General features: G+C 57.2%; 1 protein-coding gene across 6 annotated transcripts in view; it reads left to right on the top strand.

The window, feature by feature from the left end:
* Positions 1-20,035, top strand: part of PRR5 (proline rich 5) — a 52,871-nt gene continuing 32,836 nt past the window's right edge. For 3 of the 6 annotated variants that reach the window (XR_015164627.1, XM_086403222.1, XM_086403228.1), the window contains exon 1: positions 1-42. Coding sequence is in view for 1 of the 6 variants with exons in the window: in XM_086403224.1 (XP_086259350.1) it covers positions 875-885 (11 nt within the window). In the remaining 5 variants the exon portion in view is untranslated. Of the gene's footprint in view, positions 43-663; positions 886-6,247; positions 6,385-20,035 lie in introns of those variants that run through there. The other 3 variants (XM_086403226.1, XM_086403230.1, XM_086403224.1) reach the window with 2 other exon arrangements.

A 20,035-nucleotide genomic window follows, 5' to 3' on the forward strand; every position in this document is an offset into this window, starting at 1 on the left:
GTGCGCGGCGGCAGCGGCGGCGGAGGCGGCGCGGGGACCAAGGTGAGCGGCGGCGATGGGTCCGGGAGGCCCCCGCCGCGGGAGGGGGCCGGGGGAGGCGCGCGCGCCCCTCAGAGGGTTGGGGGGGCCCGGGCGGCGCCGCCGGAGTGGCGTGTGCGCGCGCGCGCGCGTGTCGCGTCGGTTACGGGGACATGGGGTGGGGTGGGGGTCGGGCTGTCCCCTTGGTTGGGGGTCCAGCCTCTCCCACCCCGGTCTTCCGGGACCTCGGAGCTCGTCTCTCGCAGTCTCTCTCTGGACGCGCCCCCCCGCCCCCACCTCGCCGCACTCCGCCGGCTTCTCGGTCTCTGAGTTTCTGTCTCTGTGGGTGGGTCTCTGCATGTCCGTCCAGCAGCTTGTCCAGCTGTCTCTTTCCTGATCTCCCTCCCCACTCCACCCCGTCACTGTCCCCTCCCCCTCGCAGCTCTCCCCTCTGTTTCCACTGCCCCCCCTTAATAGAGCAAACAAAGATGGTCGAGGGAGGGAGACACCTCGTTTCTGAGCCCTGTCCTGGCTCAGCGCGGGGCCCCACCCCTCTGGCCTCTGGCCGGGGCCTGCCGCCACCTTCCTGCCGGGAGCTGGCCTGCAGAGCTGTGGGGGTGGGCTTGGGGTAGCAGGCACGTCTGAGGGCAGAGGGCCCCCCGCCTCCAGCAGGAGCATGTAGAGCCTTGTGCCCTCCACCTGGGAGCCACCTCCCATCCCTTGAGAGGTGGCACTCGAGTGCCCAGTCAGAATCAGATCTGACCCTGGACCCTTTGCCCTCGGGCAAAATCAGATCATGCCCTGGACCCGGTTGGCATGAGCAGCGCCTGACCGCTTTCTAAGTTTTTCTTTTCCAATGGAGCCAAGGTAGGGGAGAACTTGGGGCGGGGGAGGGTCCCTGGTCCCCGGGTCCTGGGGTGTGGTCCAGCCCTGCTAGGCCAGGCCATTTCCTGAGAGCGACCTCCATTTCCCCCTCCGTGGCTCGGGGCGGCAGTCAGAGCTGCAGGCAGCTGCCATGAGGACCCCGTGGCACGGCCATCGTGTCCAGGTGATTAGGTATGCTCATGGCAAGACCAGGGCTGCACCCCGGGATCCCAGAGGCCAGTCCCTGGACTGCATCTGGAGGGGGAGGGGAGCTCCCTGTGGCTGCTCAGACCTGCTGCAAGGCCCAACCCGACTCTTCCTGGAGCTCTGGGAGGAGAGGCTGGCAACTCTAGACTACCCTCTCTAAGGACAGTGCTTAATATAATGCTGAGTCCTGGGCTCCTGTCCGGACCTCTGATGGGGCACCAGGCATCTGCATTTTACAGCTTCACCCCCCTTCTGATGCACCTGCCGGTGTGAGCACCGCTGGGTGGTGGCACTGGGTGATCAGACAAGGTTACATGGCTCCCTCTGCCTGGCATGCGGTGGGGCGGACCCAAGAGGAGCCCATCCTCGGGGCATGGCCTTGCTGTGTCCCTGGGCAAGCCACTTGCCCTCTTTGAGCCCAGGTCCGATCGATCAGAGGAGGTTCGGGCCTCCTCAGCAGCTTTACTGCCAAATGGGCTGGAGTTCTGAGGCATTGTTTAAACAGAGGTGAGGCAGATGCTATAAACCCAAGCAGGCCTGGATCCGCATCCCAGGACCCCCGCTGGCCAGCTGTGTGGCCCTGGGCAAGTCACTCGGCTTCTCTGGGCCTCAGGTTCCTTGTCTGGAAACTGGGAACCACAGCATTACCAACTCCTAGGGGGTGGTCGGGATCCAAAGAGGCACCACGTCCTGGCACAGCAAAAGTACACCTCGGATGTGGGGGGTGGGGGGTTGGGCAGCCGTCGTGCAAGTGGCTGGGACTCCTTGTGTCTCATCTGTTCTCCCTGTCTGGTGATGGGAACAGTCACATGGACGTAATTTCTCATCAGCAGGGAAAGTGATCTGTGCAGAAACGTTTGTTAGCTAATGGGGTTTTGGTTTCTAATGGGCGGCTGAAAGGGCCTGAGGATGGCCACTCGGAAGTGCCCGGACGGCATCGGGCGGCACTTAATGGCATCCGGCTGGGTGCCTGTGCCAGCTCTCTCGCTCAAGGCAAGCACTGAGAGACAGCACGTTTATCTCCCGGGCGACCCCTGGCAGAGTCAGGAGAGCAGAACCCAGGACGGGCCGGGTGGGAGAGGAAGGAGAAAGCCCTGGGCCCCAGCCTGGTGCCCCCAGAGGTGGGCATCCGTGGACGTGAACAAAATCATCTTCAGGACATCTGTGAGGGGAGTAGAGCTCTCGAGATGCCCACAGAGAGACAGGAACAGTCATTCATTCGTTCCTTCATTCCCCAGAGCCTCCTCCAGGCCTGTTGGTGGCGATGGTCCCCAGGGAGGCAGAGAGACCCACCCAGAAAGGGGAGGCCACAGACACAAACTGGTTGGGGGTCTCTTGGGTCAGACGGGCTGTCAGTGGTCCTGCGGGTGAAAATCGGGGTCAAGACATCCTATGGCAGGACTCACCCCAAGGCCCAGGGTGGCCCTGAGGGATACGGATACGGAGGAGAACCAGGGTTGGAGTCGGGAGCTGTGATTGGTTGGACTGTGGGCTGTGATAATGACCTGGGTTAGTGGGACAAGGAGGTGACTTCCTAGTGACAGTATAACTTTTTTTTTTTTCTTTTAACCACATCCCTCTTTTATGTCTCAAAGTTGAACTTCAGTGGGGGGAGCACCTGGGGGGGCGGGGGCTTTGCAGTTGGTGTGAGCAGAGTTCTAGTGACTCAGGAATCCTAATGTCTCAGGGGAGCAGCCTGGGTGGCCCTGCCCATAAGACTTGGCTCTGACCCCAGGCCCAAGGTCCTGGGTGCCCTGGAGGAGAAGCCAGCAGGGGCCGGCGGAGGGCTGCAAAGGCTAAAGACCCGGAGGCCAGGTCCACCTGGCACGGTTTATAGCTGTGTGGCTGCGGGAAAGTTGCCTAACCTCTCTGAGCTTCAGTGCTCTCATTTGCGTAGTGTGGATTGGAACACTCAGCTCAGGTGAAGACCTGGGTTCTGGAGACAGGCTGCTTGGGTTCAAACCTCAGCCTCTCCTCTCACCAGCTGTGTGACGTCAGCAAGTCACCAGACGTCTCTGTGTGCCTCAGTTTCTTCATCTGTGAAGTGGAGCTGATGGCAGCGCCTGCCACACAGGGTGCTCGTGAGGACAACGTGGCTCCAGGGAAGGGCCCCAGAAGGACCCTGTGCCCTGTGCCAGCGTGGTCGACTGCACAATGACGTGGTTCTGCAGTGACAATGGCTTGTAGTCAGGCTGGCCCGGCCTGGACCTCCTATCAGTATCAGTGTAAATGCTGGCGTTGGAGCCCACTTCTGGGGTCACATGATGACGATGGGGGCTGAGACGTGTGCAGGGCCCCTCAGTACCTGGTGTGGGGAAGCCCTCGCGTGATGCCGGCCCCCATTTCTACCCTCTGGGGAGAGCTGAGGGGACCGAGGACAGGTTTGCTACTGCGTTACCGCCGACCAAACCCAGAGGCCAGTGGGGAGGGGCTGGGCCCAAGTGCCTTCTGAAAAGGTTATCTAGAAAATCTGTGTGGTTTGTTGCAGCAACAGGTATTGCCCTCCGGGATTCTGACTCCAAAGCGTGGACTCACCTCCAAAGGAGGGGTTGGCCATTCCCTGAGCACTTAACCGTGTGCCAGGCCCTGTGCAGAGTCTTCCCAAGCACCATCCCAGCCACCATCCCAGCCAACCCAGAAGGCAATCATGGCCATGCCCAGTTAATAGAGGGGCAGACTATGGCCCAGAGAGGCCAAGAGCTGCCCAGAGACCCTGGCAGCAAGAGACAGCGCTGGGGCTTGAGCTTGAGGGTCTCTGGCTTGAGGTGTGCTTGCCGCTTTCCACGATGCTACGTGCCTTAAGGTGAGGGAGTGTCACCAAGACGCCTCACCGTCAGGAGCTGCCGCCATGGGCTCGCCAACCCCAGCGGGGGGTCCTGAAGGTTCTTGAAGTTTTGCTTTCTGTGCCGTCGGCTAGACCGGTTAAAGGCCTTCTTTGTGTTGCCAAACAGTCTCTCCAGCCAAATCAGTCTGCCTAGAGCCACTTATACCCGTTTGAGTCTGCAGTGGCTTCTTTGTGCCTCAGTTTTCAAACCTGTGAAATGGGAATTTTTATATCTGCACTACTTAGCTTCCCCTGGTGGATAGGTAATGCCAGGAAATAATAATAGTCAATATAGCCCTTGACAGGTATCTGGGAAGTGTCTTCTGTATTTGCCCTCATTTAACCCTCAGGGGCTTCATGAGGTCATTGTATCACATGAGGGGGCAAACCAGAGAGGTCAGGATCGTGTCCAGGGTCACACAGGTGGTAAGTCTTTAAGTCTGATTAAGATGGGCTGAAAACCAGCTACTGAGGCCACTTCTTGGTGGAGAGACATGAAGCCCCTTGCTTGATTTTTCCCCATGACGGGAAGCTCACTACCTCATGAGCTCCTGCTGATTGTCAGTCTAGGACCTGAATAGGTGGTGGTGATGGTCCCTGCTACAGGAGACTCCACACGGGAGAAGAACCTGAGCTTGACTTTGGCCGTGCTGGGTCTGCTGGCAGGCCCAGCCGTGGAGAGGTGGAGAGGGTGTTTCCAGGTTCTTCTTTCCTCACGATGCTGTCCATCTTGTCCGTCCCACAGAACCAATATGAGGCTGAGTGAGGAGCAAACTCTCAGCACAGGGCGGGCACAAGGTGCCCAATAAATCCTTGGAGTGGACCAGCCCTATTTCTTAGGAAAATTAAATTATAAAACCCACATAGCCGTGTTGTACAAAGTCTGGAAAATAGGCCCCAGTTTTACCCGTAAACTCTGTCCCCTGAGCATCATCATTTTGTATATTGTTTCCAGTCTGGTTTAAATAAACACGTCTTGATGTAAAACTATTTTCCCATAACGTCATCACACCACACGTGGCCCCGATCCTGTTCTTTTTCACTAACTGTAATCCTACGAGCGTTTCCCCTCCAATTCCTTCAAAAGTCCACTAGTTCTAAAGAGTGGTGATTTACTGGCTGCATGATATCCTGTGGATATTGGTCATCTGACTTGCACCATCCCCCTTTTGGTGGCGTCTCCACGTGGACAGTGATGTGAAAAGCAGATTTTGACCCTGAGGTCACACCCCCAGAGGTCCAGCAGGACAGCAGGTCAGTCCTGCCAAGCTGTGTGACCTTGGGCAGAGTCCTGCCCCTCTCTGAGTCTCAGGTTCCTGCTCTGCTATGAAATAGGGGTAAGAACCTCACCTCGCAGGGCCCCTGGGAGGAGTAAACGAAGGGCTGTGATGTCAGTTACCTGGCAGTGGCAGGGTCTTGAAATATGGTAGCTGTTATTCCTGTTGCTGTTATTATTATTATTATTATTTAGGTCCTATCTCCCCAGTTAAAATTGTGGAGCCCTGCAAGCAGGAGCCGGGCTCCGTACTTTCCTGCCTCCCACTCCTAGACATACTTCTTTGTATCTATTGATTTCATTCCTGACATTCAGGCCCCTTCAAAAAGAATGAGTCTCCCTCCATGTGGGTGAAGAGCTGGGAGATGTTTCACTTACATAGTCTCACCTGGTCCCCCATGAGTGGAGATCATCAGCCCCATTTTAGAAATGGCTCAGAGAGGGTGATGGCCCTGCCCAAGGCCACACTGTGGGAAGAAGAGAGCCAGGAATACTTCCTGGAGGAGGCGGCAGTGGCAGTGGCCGGCAGCATGGGCCGTCTGACCCAGCCCGAGGGGTAGAGTGCTGGTGTTCTGGGGTGCTGCAGAGGACCCTCGGAGCTCTCTAGGGCAGGGCGGAGCCCAGCACCCAGCAGAGTGTGAGTAAGGCTCGGGCTGTGGGGGGTGCATCTGCTGAGTTGAGCTGACCTGACATGACACCGGGGGATAATGAGCTAGCCGTCTGGGCTCCTGACCCCGCCTGCACTCCTCACCCAGCCACGTCCTTCTGTCCGGGCAGGAACGGGTGCTCTGCGGGATCGGAGGCTGCAGGCACCTTCCTGGGGCCTGCTCTGTGAGCAGTGATAAAATATTTATCAGAGATGCCGGCGGCCGGGCTTCCCCGCACAGGGTACGCCTGGGGGCGGCTCACCCCGGGCCTGCTGCCTCGTGGAGTTCCGCTGAGTCACGGGGGAGCCCTGTGAGTCGCCTGCCCGCGCCCTCCTCAGCCCCTCTGCCCTTTGGCCACATGCAGGCCTCATAATACGTAAGCCATTCAGCTGCCCACAGGGCCCCGGGCATCCAGGAAGGTTAGGGCTGAGAGATTCAGAGCTCATTCGGCGGCCAGGGTCACGGGCAGAGGCGGCCAGCCGGACGGGGTCCCCCTGCACCCACCCCTACGGGACCCCAGCTCCTCAGTCCTCACCGCCCCTGGCGAGGTAGGTCCCTGGCACCCCCGTTTAGTGACGGAGACCCCGAGGCACAGAGCAGGGATGCAACGGGGCGGGTCTCAGGCAGAGGGTGGCCGAGCACAGATTCAGCCCTTGGCTGTTCGATCTCTCCCCCGAGGTGCCGGACTCCGATCCAGCCCCACGCCAGGGCCTGGGTGCTCTGCCCACCCCTAGGTGACACCGCGCTGTGACTTCGGGTTTGTGCTTTTCATTTGCAGAATAACAGCACCAACAAAAACCAGTAGCAGATGGCTCCTGCTTGCTGTGGGCAGAAGGACGGGGCTTTCGGATTCTTTTGTTCGCTCGTTCATAAAATGCATTCTGGGTGTGGTGGCCAGGCCTGGGGACCAGTGGGGGACACTGGGGCTGTGGTGGGGGCCCCCCTTGGAGCCAGAGAGAGTTGGATTCTGGGCCTGGGCCCACGTACTGCTTGCTTGCGTGCTGTGTGACCTCTGGCGGGTTCTCCGCCTCTCTGAGCCTACGTCTCCCATTTGTGAAGGGGGTGGGGGGCACCCTGCTTTCTCAAGCGAGGATCGCACCTGTGTCCTTGTGGTCCATCACATCTTCACGTTGGCCTGACAGCATCCATTGGCCTTTGGGATGGGTCTGGTTTCCAGAGAGATCCCAGCAGGCCTTGCGGCTGGTTCTCCCAGGAAATAGCCCATAGCCAGCGCCCCGGGCCCTTGCAGATCCGAAGGTTGAAGGTAGAAGATTCTTCCAAGCCTGGTTCTGAAGAATACTGGCCCCTGGAGCCACACTCGCTGCCCGCAGCTGTGGGAGGGAGCCCCGTGGGTGGCTGGGGCCATCCCCTGGGTCGCTCCTCCAGGGTCACTGCCCAGAGGTCATCTCGTATTCTTATTTGCTGTCCACCTTCCCCTCTAGACTGTCTCCTGTCTTTCTTCTGTCTGGAATTCTTTTCCTCCGTTCTTCACTGGGGGCTTTTCTTGGCTCTTTAAGCTCCTTCTGGAAGATGCCCTCCTCCTCCAGGAAGCCCTTCTGACTGCCCTGCTTCCACTCCAGGCAGAGTGGGTAGACACCCCTCCTCTGCCCCCGTGCCCTGGAATCTTTGCTCCTGTCTTTGATCCAGCACTGGACCTGTTCCCCAGGCTCCTTCCTGCCAGCCTGGGGCTCCAAGGGCAGAATTCTGCTTGATTCATCTCTGGGTCCCAGGGCTCAACTTACGGCTGGCATACCCGAGGAGTGTCTGAAGAACAAGCGAGTGAGTGACAGACATCACAGCTGGATTGGGGTTTTAGGAATGTGTCGTAAGAGGCAGTAGCAGATCTGTAAGATGTGCTCCACGTGTGAACTCGCTGTGTTTCTGTCGGGACCCCCGTTTTCCTGGTCTTCACAGATGATGGACAGCAGGTAATAAGGACTTCGGGACTGAGACTTGTGGGGCAGGGTGTGCAGAGTCCTGGGGGTCAAGAGGGCTGGGCCCCTCCTGTTGGAGCTGCATGACCCCAAGAGACTCAGTCCCTCCGTCAGGCCTCAGGTCCATTCTGCAAGCCCAGCTTTTATTCATGGAAGAGAAGCAGGCAGGCTTGCGTTTATAGGGTGCTCACGGTGGTATCCAACGCTTACAGCCCAGCAAAAAAAAAGGCTGGAAGGAAATGCACCGAGATGAGGGCAGTAACTTTCTCTGGTGGTTCGTTTCCTCTTCCAACTATTTCGTGTATTTTGTAGTTTTCTCAAGTTCTTTCAGTGACTTTACATGTATGTTGAAAGCTTTGTGATGAACCTTGCAGGGCGACAGAGCCCCTGCTGCTGGAACACTCAGTCTGATGGAGAATTAGTCCTTCGTCATCAGACTGACCTGACGCAGTCTGATGGGGGAGGCTGCCAGGACTCAGACCCAGGGTGTGATGGAGCTGTCACAAAGGGAAGCCTAGAGGAAGCACCTGGCCATGCCTGGAGTGGACGCAGGGCAGTCAGAAAGGCTTCCTGGAGGAGGAGGCCATTTTCCAGCAGGAGCTTAAAGAGCCTTGTGAAGTTGGAACCTTGCCGGGGGGTGGTGGTGCAGGGGAGTTGCTAGGGAGGCAGGTGCACTGGGGCTGGGAGGGCTGTTTGGCTGGAGACCTGGACAAGGGTGAGGTGAGGATGGTGAGAGACGCGGCGAGGGGCTGGACCAGACCCTGAGTGATGGGGACAGGGGAGGGCGTGTGCCCCTGTTAGAGTCACAGTTGGCTGCCCCCCCTGGGGGTCCACCCGCCAGCCACCCCCCTGCCCCACGAGGGGAGGCACGGTGCACTAAGGAGCCCCTGTGACCCTTACCTCTACAGGGACCCTAGGGGGCTGGCCCGGCTGTGGCCCCACTTTACAGAATGGGGAAACTGAGGCCAAATGCAGTAAGTGACCAAGCTTCAGATCTAGGTCTGTTTGTCCCCAGAGCCCGGCTTGAACGGCTGGCCTCTGTCCTGCAGCCCTTGCTCGTCACTGGGCTTCCAGTTTGTCATTTGTAGGGTGGGGATTAGAACGTGACCTCTTGGACCAAGTGAGCGCCCTTCGTAGAGCTAATTGTTAAGTCCAGCCCTTGACATTCACTGGGTCCACAATTTCTGTTGTCTGTGGTTGGAGCATCGCCCAGGGTGGCAAGTTAGGGGGACAGACGCAAGCACGGGAGGCACCTTGGGGACAGAGCTCTCAGGAGAACCCACAGAAATGGGACATGAGTTTGATGTCCCAAGACTGACGGGAACGAGCTTCAAGCAGCCAAAAGGACGTCAGCTCGGACCACCCCAGATGTGGACCCGAGGGAGTGTGGGCAGTGTGCCCCGGGGGCAGAAACAAGGCAGGCGGGTCAGAGAGGGAGCCGCCTGTGAATGCTCTGCGTCCAGCCAGCTGAGGCAGGAGGGAACACGGGGCCCACTGAGCCACAGTGGGGGCAGGGCCAGTGCAGGTAAGATGCTCTCTGCGCTGCCTAAAGGTACGGAGAAGAACCAGCCAATACGGAGGAAAGGCCTCCGTACTGATGGTCAAGGTCACCAGCCATCACCTTGGTCTGTCGGCGTGGGGGGTGTCACTGAGCTCAGATGAGTTTCCTCCCTGCGTGTTTGCTGACACAGGAAGCTCTGGCAGGTGCTGTAGGCACCCATAGGTGGGCAAGAGGGGAGAAGGGGAGAGAGAGAGGCCCGCCCAGGCCCCAGCCAGGGCCCACCTTTTTCCTCCGTTGCTTCCACCAGGAAAGGGTGAGGGTCCCCTGCTCCCTGGGGGTTTCAGTGGGGTGAACAAGGCAGGCAGAGGAGCCAGTGCAGGCTGCCCGCCCCCTCCAGGGGCCTGGCCGCGTGCCCAGTGTGGGCCTCGGTCCCCGCTGAAGAGGGAGGACAACTTCCCTCCCTCCCCCACAGCCTAGCTTCCTCCCGGAGCAGTTACGAGGCCAGGTAGACACTGAGGCCGCCAAAGGTCAAGTTCAGATCGCGCGCTTGGCTCGGGGGCTGGTATGTGTGTATTAGATTCTCAAGAAGTGCTTATTGGGCGGAAAGGAGGAACGTGCAGACGGCCTTTGACAAGTTGTGTGGCCCTCGCAGCCTCCGTGTCCTCAGTGAAGAGAGCTGCCAACCCCGCCTTAACCCGGGAGTGTTGTGCAGACAGGCCTGCTATGTGGAGAGTACTGAACTGCTAGCCAGACTGGAACTGCAGGAACCAGCTAAGGAAGGAGGCAGGGGTCTGTCCTTAATTAGTGAGGGATCTCGCTCTCCGAGCCTCTGGGGAATGTGCCACTGCAGCAGGTGGCCTGGACAGTACTGCCTTTCAAACACACTTGTGTGTGGTGGGGCGGGGCTTGTGGAGAAGACGTTGGTGGGGGAGGTCACTCTGAGCAGGGTTTTGCAGGATGCATAGGAGTTGGCCAACCAGACCAGGCTTTGGGAAAGTTATCCCAGACAGTGAAGGGCAAGCATGTGGACATGAACTGGACCTGGCCTTTGAGGACTGCACCTTCCTCCAGGACGTTGACGTCTGCTTTCATTTGTTCGGGAGGCTGCAGGGAGTCTCCTGGCTCCCTTCCCCTGCCTTCAGACAACCCCTGAGCTGACAGCCTCCCTGGGAGGGGCTGGGAGCTTGTGACTGGCTGCTTCCCTGTTGTCTCATCCCTGCGGCGGAGCCCAGGAGAGCTCCCTCCTGTCCCCTGCCCCCGAGTCTGGGGAAATCCCGAGGGCCCAGCCAGTGCAGGAGGCGCCAGGCGGCATGCAGTGGAGGCAGCAGTCTCCCTCCCAGGCGGACTTCTCACCTCGGTCCCCACCCCCTCTGCCACCCACACAAGGAACCACAGAGAAAGAGCCCGGGCCTCTGTGACTCAAAACCAGAAACTGCCAAGACCTGAGTGAGGAGCCGCTCGGGGGTCAGGCCAGGGGCCGGGCAGGGCCGCCCTCCCACACCCAGCGCCCCACAGGAGGCTGCCGGGAGGCGTAGACGCCAGGGCACCGAGTCCCTGTGCCCGCTCCGGCCCGGCCCCCTCGGGCTGTGCCCCCTGCCTAGGCTGGTCACTTGGGCGACCTGCGGACTCATGGGGAGGCCCTTCCCTGACCCTAGTGTGGCTGGCAAGTTATCCAGCCGAGGCCTGGGACCCCTGACGCCGCGGTTTCGATACGCTCACACTGAGACAGCCAAGTCACAAGATTGATTACTTACAGATCCCAGAAATGGGGGGCGTCGGGGGCCAGCCCCCGTCCCTGGTCACAGGCAAGCAGGACAGAGGATGGTGGAGGGCACCCCTGTGGCTCAGGGTGGAGGGGACACTGACTTTTCTCAGGCTCAACTCTAAGTGCCCCCCGCCCGGGGAAAGCAGAGTAGGAACTCGGAGCGGGAATCCCGAGCTCAGGCCCTTACTGGATGGTCCAGATTTTGGGCATGAGAAGGGTAGTCACTCTATAGAATACCTGGGCAACTCAAGACTCACCCCGGGGTCCTTCCTGAAACCTTCCCCTCCCAACCCCCTCTCGCACCCCAAGGCGACACTGTGGTGCCCACGGTCCTCCCACCCCCTGGAGCTCTGGCTCCCGCCTCTCTGGGCTGCATCTCCATCCTCTGTTCTGTATGTTGCATTCCTGCCCCTGTGATGCCCCTCCGCCTCGGCCTGGAGAGAGACCTTGCCCATCTGAGCACCAGCCATAGCCCACACACAACACCCCCACCCAGAAGGCCGCCTCCTGCCTTTGCCCTGTCCATGGGGCCGTGCGCTGTCCCCTCCAGAGCCCAGAGCCCCTCTGAGCACAGGGCCCTTCCCCTGCCAATGGCTCAGCTGGCGTTCTCATGGACGCCGTGGTCAGCCCAATTCCTGCCACCCAGTCTGCACCCCAGGCTGGCCATGCTGCGTGAGGTCATGCCTCCAGGCCTGTTTAAAATGTCACTGCCTCTGGTAGTTCGTCAGAGCTCCCCAAGGCCGTCAGGGTCCTCAGGGGTCCCAGAACCTTCCACCCGTTGCCTCCTCTGTTACTGGCCTCCTGTGACTCTCCAGGGAAGGGGGAACGTGGCAGCCTCTGGGGACAGGCTCTGGCCTGCGTTGGTGCTCACGATTACTAATGACTTGACAGAGGTGTGGGGGTCCCTCCAGAGTGGCAGTGTGAGGCGTGTGGCCTCCAGGTCAGAGCTGGGCTCAGTCTCAGCACTTCGGCTTGCCTGCCATGCAGCTGGGCAGGTCTGTTCCCCTGGGGCCACAATTTCCTCCTTGGAAAAATGAGGGTGGGAATTCTGACCTGGGTGGGCTGCCCCAGGAGGGAGGGGGTAGGACCCAGTAGGACCTCAGTATTCAAGCCTTTTCATCACGCGTCAGGATGTCCCTGCTCTGTGAGTGACCCTGCATGCCCCACCCCCTTCTCGAGGCCTCGGTCTTTCTGTCTATAAAATGGACAGATGGGCTACATAAACTCCGGGGACCTTTGGGCCTGACTTCCTGGGAGACAGGGTGCGTGCAGAAGGCCTGGGAGGCAGCGTTGGAGCCAGGCCACCCAGCATCCTTTGTCGGAAAGCCCCTTCTCTTACTTCCTCGCGTGTTTACAGTATTGACCGGCTTTTCTTGCAGGCAAGGAGGGCCAGGTGGGTTTTGTTAAATGGCCTTTCTGAGCTGCTTGTGTTGGTTGCCAAACTTAAACCAAGTTCATCAACCGGGAACGTATAGGAACTGCAGATGCGGGAGGGGAGTGTAAAGGAGGGCGGAAGACTCAGGGACCCCAGGGCCCTGGGACAAGTGTCCCTTCCCTCCAGACACCTCTGGGAGTGGAATTCTCCAAGCCCCTTGCTCCCCTCCACCCCATCCACCCCAACCCCCAGTCCCTCCCCAGGAAGCGGAGTCTGATGGCGGCTGCCACCCTGCTGTGCGGGTCACAGGGAAGATGCCCTGTCTGATGCCCCACTGTCCTGATCTCACCCCTCCTGTATCACAGGGACCACCAGCACCCCTGCAGCTTCATCAGCCCTGTCCGTGAAGCAGGAGCAGCAGAGCCTGCATGAGAGGGTATTGGGCCAGCAGGACTGTACATTTGCATCCCTCAGGGCTGTGCCTGGCTGTTAGAAAGTGCTCATAATACCTGTGGTTGTGTTATGGCTATCATCATTATCAAGATGTTCCTGGATTAAAAAACAAAAAACATACCAAGAGATCACATGAGAGGTGTGGACTGATTTTTTTTTTTTTGGCCACGCCCAGTGGCCTGCAGGATCTTAGTTTCCTGACCAGGGATTGAATCTGGGTCTCCTTCAGTGGAAGCACTGAGTCCTAACCACTGGGCCACCAAGCAAGTCTCTATATGAGCCGGGACTGTGAGCTTTTTACTGTGAGCTTCCTGGCAACCAAAGCACAGAGGGAAAAAGGATCACTCACTAGTTTTATAATGCCCTTAAGATGAAAACAGAGCCTTTCCTGGCAATGAAACTGAAGCGACAATCCTCCTAGAAACCCTTGTAAAGGGCTCCCTGTTTGATGCTGTGAGCAGCATCTCAGTGCTCCTGTTGTCCGGCTGTATCCAAGGACTGAGTGTCTGGAGCTGGACGCTCAGGCTCTCCTAACTGCAGGGGAGACGGAGAGGGACCCCCCCAGCTGGTCTGCAAGGACTCTGTGAGGTCCATAACCTTGAGATGACGGAAGTTTCATGTGTTATCTTCAAAATCCATGAGGATTTCACCTCAAGTCTGTCACTGAGCCACGTGGTAGTGTTGGTCAGTTGCCAAGTCATGTCTGAGTCTTTGCCGCTCCATGGACTGCAGCACACCAGGCTTCCCTCTCCTTTTTTCAGGATGTCCCTGGTGGCCCAGTGGTTAAGACTCTTGCACTTCCACCGCAGGGGGTGCGGGTTCAATCCCTGGTCAGGGAACTAAGTTCCCACATGCCACACAGCCTGGCCAAAAAAAAACAAAAACCAATTGTTTTCCTGCCTCCATTCCAAATCTTTGGGTAACAGAGATGCTCCATATGATGGGCCATGCTCACTCCTTGGCTTTGCCTTAAGAGGGGATCTCAGCCCTTTCAGAGAAGCCTGTGAACACCACCTCTCTCTCCCCACACCCTTCCAGTAAAAGGCACACTCACATTCAGGAGGGATGCAGTTTCAGGGCTTCACAGATCTTCTGGACCAAGCTCATGAATATTATTTCTCGCAACTGGGCTTCTGTTAGGCATGGAGCAGCAGAAAGCTCAAATTTACCGTGAAGTTGTCTCTTCCATACAGACTCAGATGTTTTCAGCGTGACCCAGACAGAAGTGGGCCTTGGTATCTAATACCCTCCTAGACACGCCAGGCCCTTGAGTTGGTGGGCACTCTTACAGTGACTGCAGAACGCAGGGCAGGACAGGGAAGTCAGCGCTGAGGTGGTGTAGGTGTCTCCGTTCCATTTTACACCTGGGGAGGCGCCCACTAAGTGGGTTGCTGCTGCTGTTGTTGTTCAGTAGCTGAGTTGTGTCTGACTCTTTGCCTGCTTCTTTGTCCTCCACTATCTCCTGGAGTTTGCTCAAATTCACGTCCATTGAGTTGATGATGCCGCCTAACCATCTCATCCTCTGCCGCCCCCTTCTCCTTTGGCCTTCAGTCTTGCCCAGCATCAGGGTCTTTTCCAGTGAGTCAGGTCTTTGCATCAGGTGGCAAAGTTTTGGAGCTTCAGCAACAGCCCCGAATTTTATGACATTGTGTCTTATTCCTGCTTTCTTTTGTCTTTGATTATGTTGAATTCGTGTTACAGTCTTTCCAATAGTTTCTTGGCTGAAGCTCTAGGAATTTCACCCCGACATTTGTGTGTTGGCTTTCCTTGCCTCGTGGTGGCCTGTTTCCCTGTGTGTTGTATGATTTGGGTCATGAGGTTACTTCCATCCAGGCTTTATCCGTGGAAACCCTGGAGGCCTGGCTTGTGCACCTGCCCCTCCAGAGCAGCTTTGTGGTCATTCTGCTAGAAGCCTGGGGCTAGCACAGCCTGGGGCCACTTCTATGCTGATCAATTTAGGCTCTCGCTACCCGCCTAACCCACCCCAGTCTGAAGGCAGACCCTTGACTACAGATTTTCAGGAGATGTGCAGGCATTTTCCCTGCCTCAAGTTCAGGTGGTCAGAGACAAGTTTTCTTGTCCTCTCCGTCACCAGGCAGATCTTTCTCCCAGCTGCCTGTTTATTAGGGGTGCCGCCCCCGAGACCTCTGGCTTTCTGTGAAGGACTCAGTTGCGCCTTCCGTCGTCCTCCTTGCTGGTGTTGCATCTCCCAGCTGCTGGTTTTCACCTCTCTGTCTCAGCGTGTGAAAGTGTTAATCACTCAGTCATGTCTGACTCTGCGACCCCGTGGACTGGAGCCCGCCTCCAGAGACTCCTCTGTCCGTGTGGATTCTCCAGGCAAGAACACTAGTGGTTTGCCATGCCCTTCTCCAGGGGATCTTCCCGACCCAGGTATCCAAGCCGGGTCTCCTGCATTGCAGGCCGATTCTTTACCATCTGAGCCACCAGGGAAGCCCCCCTCTCCCTACCCCCACAAGGCTGCCACACCTTCATTTAACATCTGGGTTCTTAGTTGACAGTCTTTTCCTGTGATTTAACTGTTTTGCTAATTAGAGCACAACTCTCAGAGTATAGTAGTGAAGAATGCAGACTCTGGAGCTGGACTGCCTGGGCTTGAATCCCAGCTCCACCAGCATGAGATCTACTGTTTCTTCAGTGGTGAAATGGGGACAGCAGAGAGCTGGAGTTGCTGCAAGCGCTAGAGGGTGTTGACAGAAAACAGTAGAACACCTGTTGTTTTGCAAGCAAAAACAGGTGTATTCGGGAATAGCAAAGGATTGCAATTCAGGATGTGCAACCTATGGCAAACCACAGGCAAGTCCAGGGTACCATTCTTTTATAAGAGAGAAGGGGAGTTTGGAGGGGCTGTTATAAACAAAAGAGTCCATTGGAGGAAACGGGGAGTTCCAAGTGTAGTGGCTTTTCGTTGGCTGAATTCTCCCAGTCTCTCATTGGCTGGGCTGTTGCCAGGCAAGGAGAAATTCTTCCTTCCTCCAGCTGGGTAGTAGAGTAGTAACCTTCCTGTTGGAGATGCGAAGGTCTGTCTCTTACTGTTGGGTCTGCGACTGACCGGGAGTGCTAGGATGTGAGGGCTCCCCCTTCTGGCCTCCTGGCTCCATGTTAAATGAGGTTTCTGTTAAGATACTTGAGATCACTCCATATCGAATTATTGTATATTGCAAGCATTATGCTGGCCTTCAGTAAAATTAATATTGCTGTTGTTCAGTCGCTAAGTCGTGTCTGACTGTTTGCGATCCCACGGACTGAAGCACGCCAGGCTTCCCTGTCCTTCGGTATCTTCCGCTGATTGCTCAAACTCATGTCCATTGAGTCAGTGATGCTATCTAACTATTATTTTAATTATATAATAATTATTAGATTAATTGTGTAAATTAATATCAGATATGGTATAAAGATACTGATAAGGAATCTCTTATTGATAATACTAATATTATTATCATTCTGGCCTGTGGTTGATTATCCTCACTTTTTTACAAGCTCGGTTCTGCATTTAGACGTGTATAATTTTTTATGCAGCATTTCTGGGGGATACGTAGGGAGGAGTTTTCAGGTTGTGCAGTTCCCTAAATTGACTTTTAAGTGGTGAATGCAAAATAGTGACCATATTCTCCATATATCACCACTTCTTCCCAGGCACTTTCAGAGCCTATATATACCTGTGTCTAGTTCTCCTACTAAGTTGCAGGCCATCTTTGGAGTCTGATGGAATCTGGCTCAGCCACATACCTGCCAGCTCTGACTCATCTTGCGTCTGTGCAAATCCCCCAGCCCTTATCTGGCCAACACGCTCAGGGCCAGATGTAACGGCGGAATTCCAGTTATTTTTGAATGATGACGCAGGCTGTCACTGCCCTGTGGAAGGCATCAGGGCAGCATCCTGGGGAATGTTTTTGCACAAGATCTCCACCGCGTCAGGTAGACAGAGACTCTAAATAGCCTTACTTCTGGTCAGATCAGGTTTTGTGGCTAAATGAGCCCTGACAAACATCTGAGTTTTCAAAGTTCTTTGCATTTCTGAATCTCAGATCGAGTCTTGCAGCGGTGAGGGAAGTGACTGGACCTGACTCCCGCTCCAGCAAGTCTTCGCAGGTAGCTCAGTGGTCAAGAATCTACCTGCCAAGCAGGAGTCATGGGCTCGATCCCTGGGTCGGGAAGATCCCCTGGAGGAGGAAATGGCAACCCACTCCAGTGTTCTTGCCTGGGAAATCCCATGGACAGAGGAGCCTAGTGGGCTGCCGTCCATGGGGTCGCAAAGACTTGGGTATGACTGAGCGACTGAGCGCAGTGTATCGTGAACAAGGACAAGTGGGGGTTTGTAGCCAAGGAGCAGGGTGAGGGTCAGTGGGTGGGAAAGCTGGAAGAGGAGACATCGGGGGAAGGGGGACTGTTGTTGACCCACTCCACTGAATTCTAGCTGAAGGCCAGCCAAGTGGTGAGACACGGGGAGCACAGATAGCAGGGGTGGGGGGTTTTCACTAAACTGACTCAGAATTCTTGCTCAAAGTGGATTCTGCAAGGACAGCGAGTGGAGCCCAAGGTCAGCCCTCGTCCAGCAGAGAGCTCCAAGGAGACTGATTAAAGCTAGGTCGAGAGGGAAGTCTTCGTCGGTGTCCGCTGGGCATTTGCTCCTCTGCCTGGAGGAGCCTCAGCCTCGGGGGGCGTCTGATGGAGGCGGCAGGCCCAGTCCCGAGATCCTCACAAGGAGAGGCAGGGGGCAGCCTGGGGATTGTTGGCTGAGCTGGGTTGAGGGGAGAAAGATCCTGGGGGCCTGGGATCCAGGGGACACTGGAGGAATGGGCATGGAGAGCAAGAGGCCAGCTGGTGATGACTGCTAATGTTGATGACCACCTACTGTGCGCCAGGCCCACCCTGAGCCTCTGACATCATTGAATGCATTTACAGTCTTGGGATCCCTGTGGGGGAAGGTGTTCTTCTGACTCGTCTTACAGATGAGGAAACCAAGGCACAGTTAAAGAGAGGAGAGGTGATCAGCTCAAGACAGTCAGCTGTTAACCGGTAAAGCCACCATCCAGCCCAGGCCGGCTGGCTCCAGAGTCCACACCCCAAATCACGGCCCTCTCCTGCCTTTTACTATTAATATAATCACTGTACAAGAGATGAGTTGGAGGGAAGGGACAGGGGCACCCAGGCCTAGGGCAGAGGCTGGGTAGAGGCCCGGAGGTGGGAAGCGGGCAGAAAGACTGGGAACAGTGGTTGCTTTGTCTCCTAGCGGGGGTGGTGGGGGGGGCTCCAGGAGGGGGCCTGGAGGGGCTTCGTAGGAGTTGCAGTGGAGACCGAGGAGCAGCGGCCGTGGTCTTTAGGAGTCTTGGCCACCTCGCTGGAAATTTGGAGCTCATCCCGCAGGCTGGGGCCTCCGCGGAAGCCTCGGAGCCGATGGGTAGGTTATGTCTGGGTGGCATAGTGGCTCGATCGGCCAGCGGTGGGGTGGAGTCCTGTAGACTGAGAGGCCAGGAGGCCAGGTCAGGGCAAGGGGAGGTGGTGAAGTCTGGAGTCCTCAGGCCTTCAGGGCCCAGAGGTGGGCAGGTTCCAGGAGCAGGGGCCGGACCTGTGCTTGCTGATCAGCAGGGGGGGAGCTGGACAGTAGGGGCCGGGGGTCAGTGGGGGAGGGGCGCTACCTGCCCAGGCTTTGTGTGAGGAGGGTCCCAGCCTCTCCCAGGAACAGGCCAGTGTTCAGTCCACAGCCCATTATGAAGGAAGCCAGGACTGGAATGGGGACTCCAGCATCCATCCTGGCCTATGACTGGCCAGGTGACATCAGGACCTGGGGCCTCCATGTCCACTGTGGTGGGGGAATCAGACCACTCTGCTGGCAGAGAATCAGGTCCCCAGCTGGGGACCGTGGGCCAGCCCAGCCAGGGCCAGCCCTCAGTAAGGGCTCCCTGTTGCTGGAAGGGTGGGGGGCTCCCCTTCACACCTCCCAGCGAATCTCAGCAGCAGCTTCTCCTGCGTTAAATGTATCACCTGGTGGACAGAGCCACGTCCCTGCAGAAGCAGGAGGATGGTGGGTGGGGCGGATTCCTCCTCCCCTGGGAGCAAGGCCTTAGAGTCGGCAGAGTCCAGCTGACCCACCGCCACTGCCTCCTCATTGGGCTCTGTGGGCTTTATTTACAAAGTCAAGGACGCAGGCTCTCCCCCCGCCACTGACCTTCACCACCCCTGGAACTATTCATTCCTGGAAGAAGTAAGTGAAGAGACCCTTTTGGAGCCCCCACCCCCCCCCAACCCTGGTCCACGATCCCAGGCTCCTCTCCTGGGCTTCCCATCATTAGTCTGAGCTCTGGTTGCCTGCGCAGTCCTTGCTCTTTCCAAGGATTCTTCTAAGAAAAGGCTGCTGGCCAGGAAAGTGCCTGGGGAGGAGAGAAAACTGGACATCAAGCCCAATCCACCCAGCTCTGCCCGGCATGGCCCCGGTCCACCTGGCTACACAGTGGGGATGTGGCTCGGAGCTGCATTTATCCAGGTTGAGAAAGGCAGAGCGGCCCCCTGCTTTGTTGGCGTTCAGAAGCCACGATGCCTTGGCCAGAAGTTACCTGTCACCTCCTGTCTCCTAGAGTCTGTGTGCTCCTGTTAGACAAGCCGGGAGTAGGGGACGAACGCGTCTCCACTTTGCTGGGTGTTGGGGCCCGACCTTGCCACATTTGGCTGTGAGGTTTCCCGGATGCAGAGGTCAAAGCCGGGGTCTGGGTGGGCCAGGGTGCAGGCTCTGTCTGGAGAAGGCGATGCCCTGGTGTCTCAGGGCTGCCTTCACCAATTGTCACAGACTGAAATTGACTTCCTTATAGTTATGGAGGCTCATTCAATCCTCCCGCTCACCCTGGGAGGGACATTCTACTGGGAAGCCCGAGACTTGGGGGCATAGGGGCTTGCAGGGGAGGCGGCTGAGTGGGGAGCAGACCCAGTTTGGAGGACTGGGAAGCCTGGAATCTCTCCTGCTTTGCTCTCCTAACTGTACCACAGGGACCTATCTATAGACCAGAATCAGGGTTCCACAAAAAACCCAAAACTCCGATACTTTGGCCACCTGATGCGAAGAGCCCACTCATTGGAAAAGGCCCTCATGCTGGGAAAGATGGAGGGCAAAAGGAGAAGGGGGCGGCAGAGGATGAGATGGTTGGATGGCATCGCCGAC

Source organism: Bos grunniens, chromosome 5, assembly GCF_055505025.1.
Source record: "Bos grunniens cultivar Pamir isolate PY7600 chromosome 5, Bosgru_T2T1.0, whole genome shotgun sequence".
Classification (NCBI taxonomy): Eukaryota; Metazoa; Chordata; class Mammalia; order Artiodactyla; family Bovidae; genus Bos; species Bos grunniens.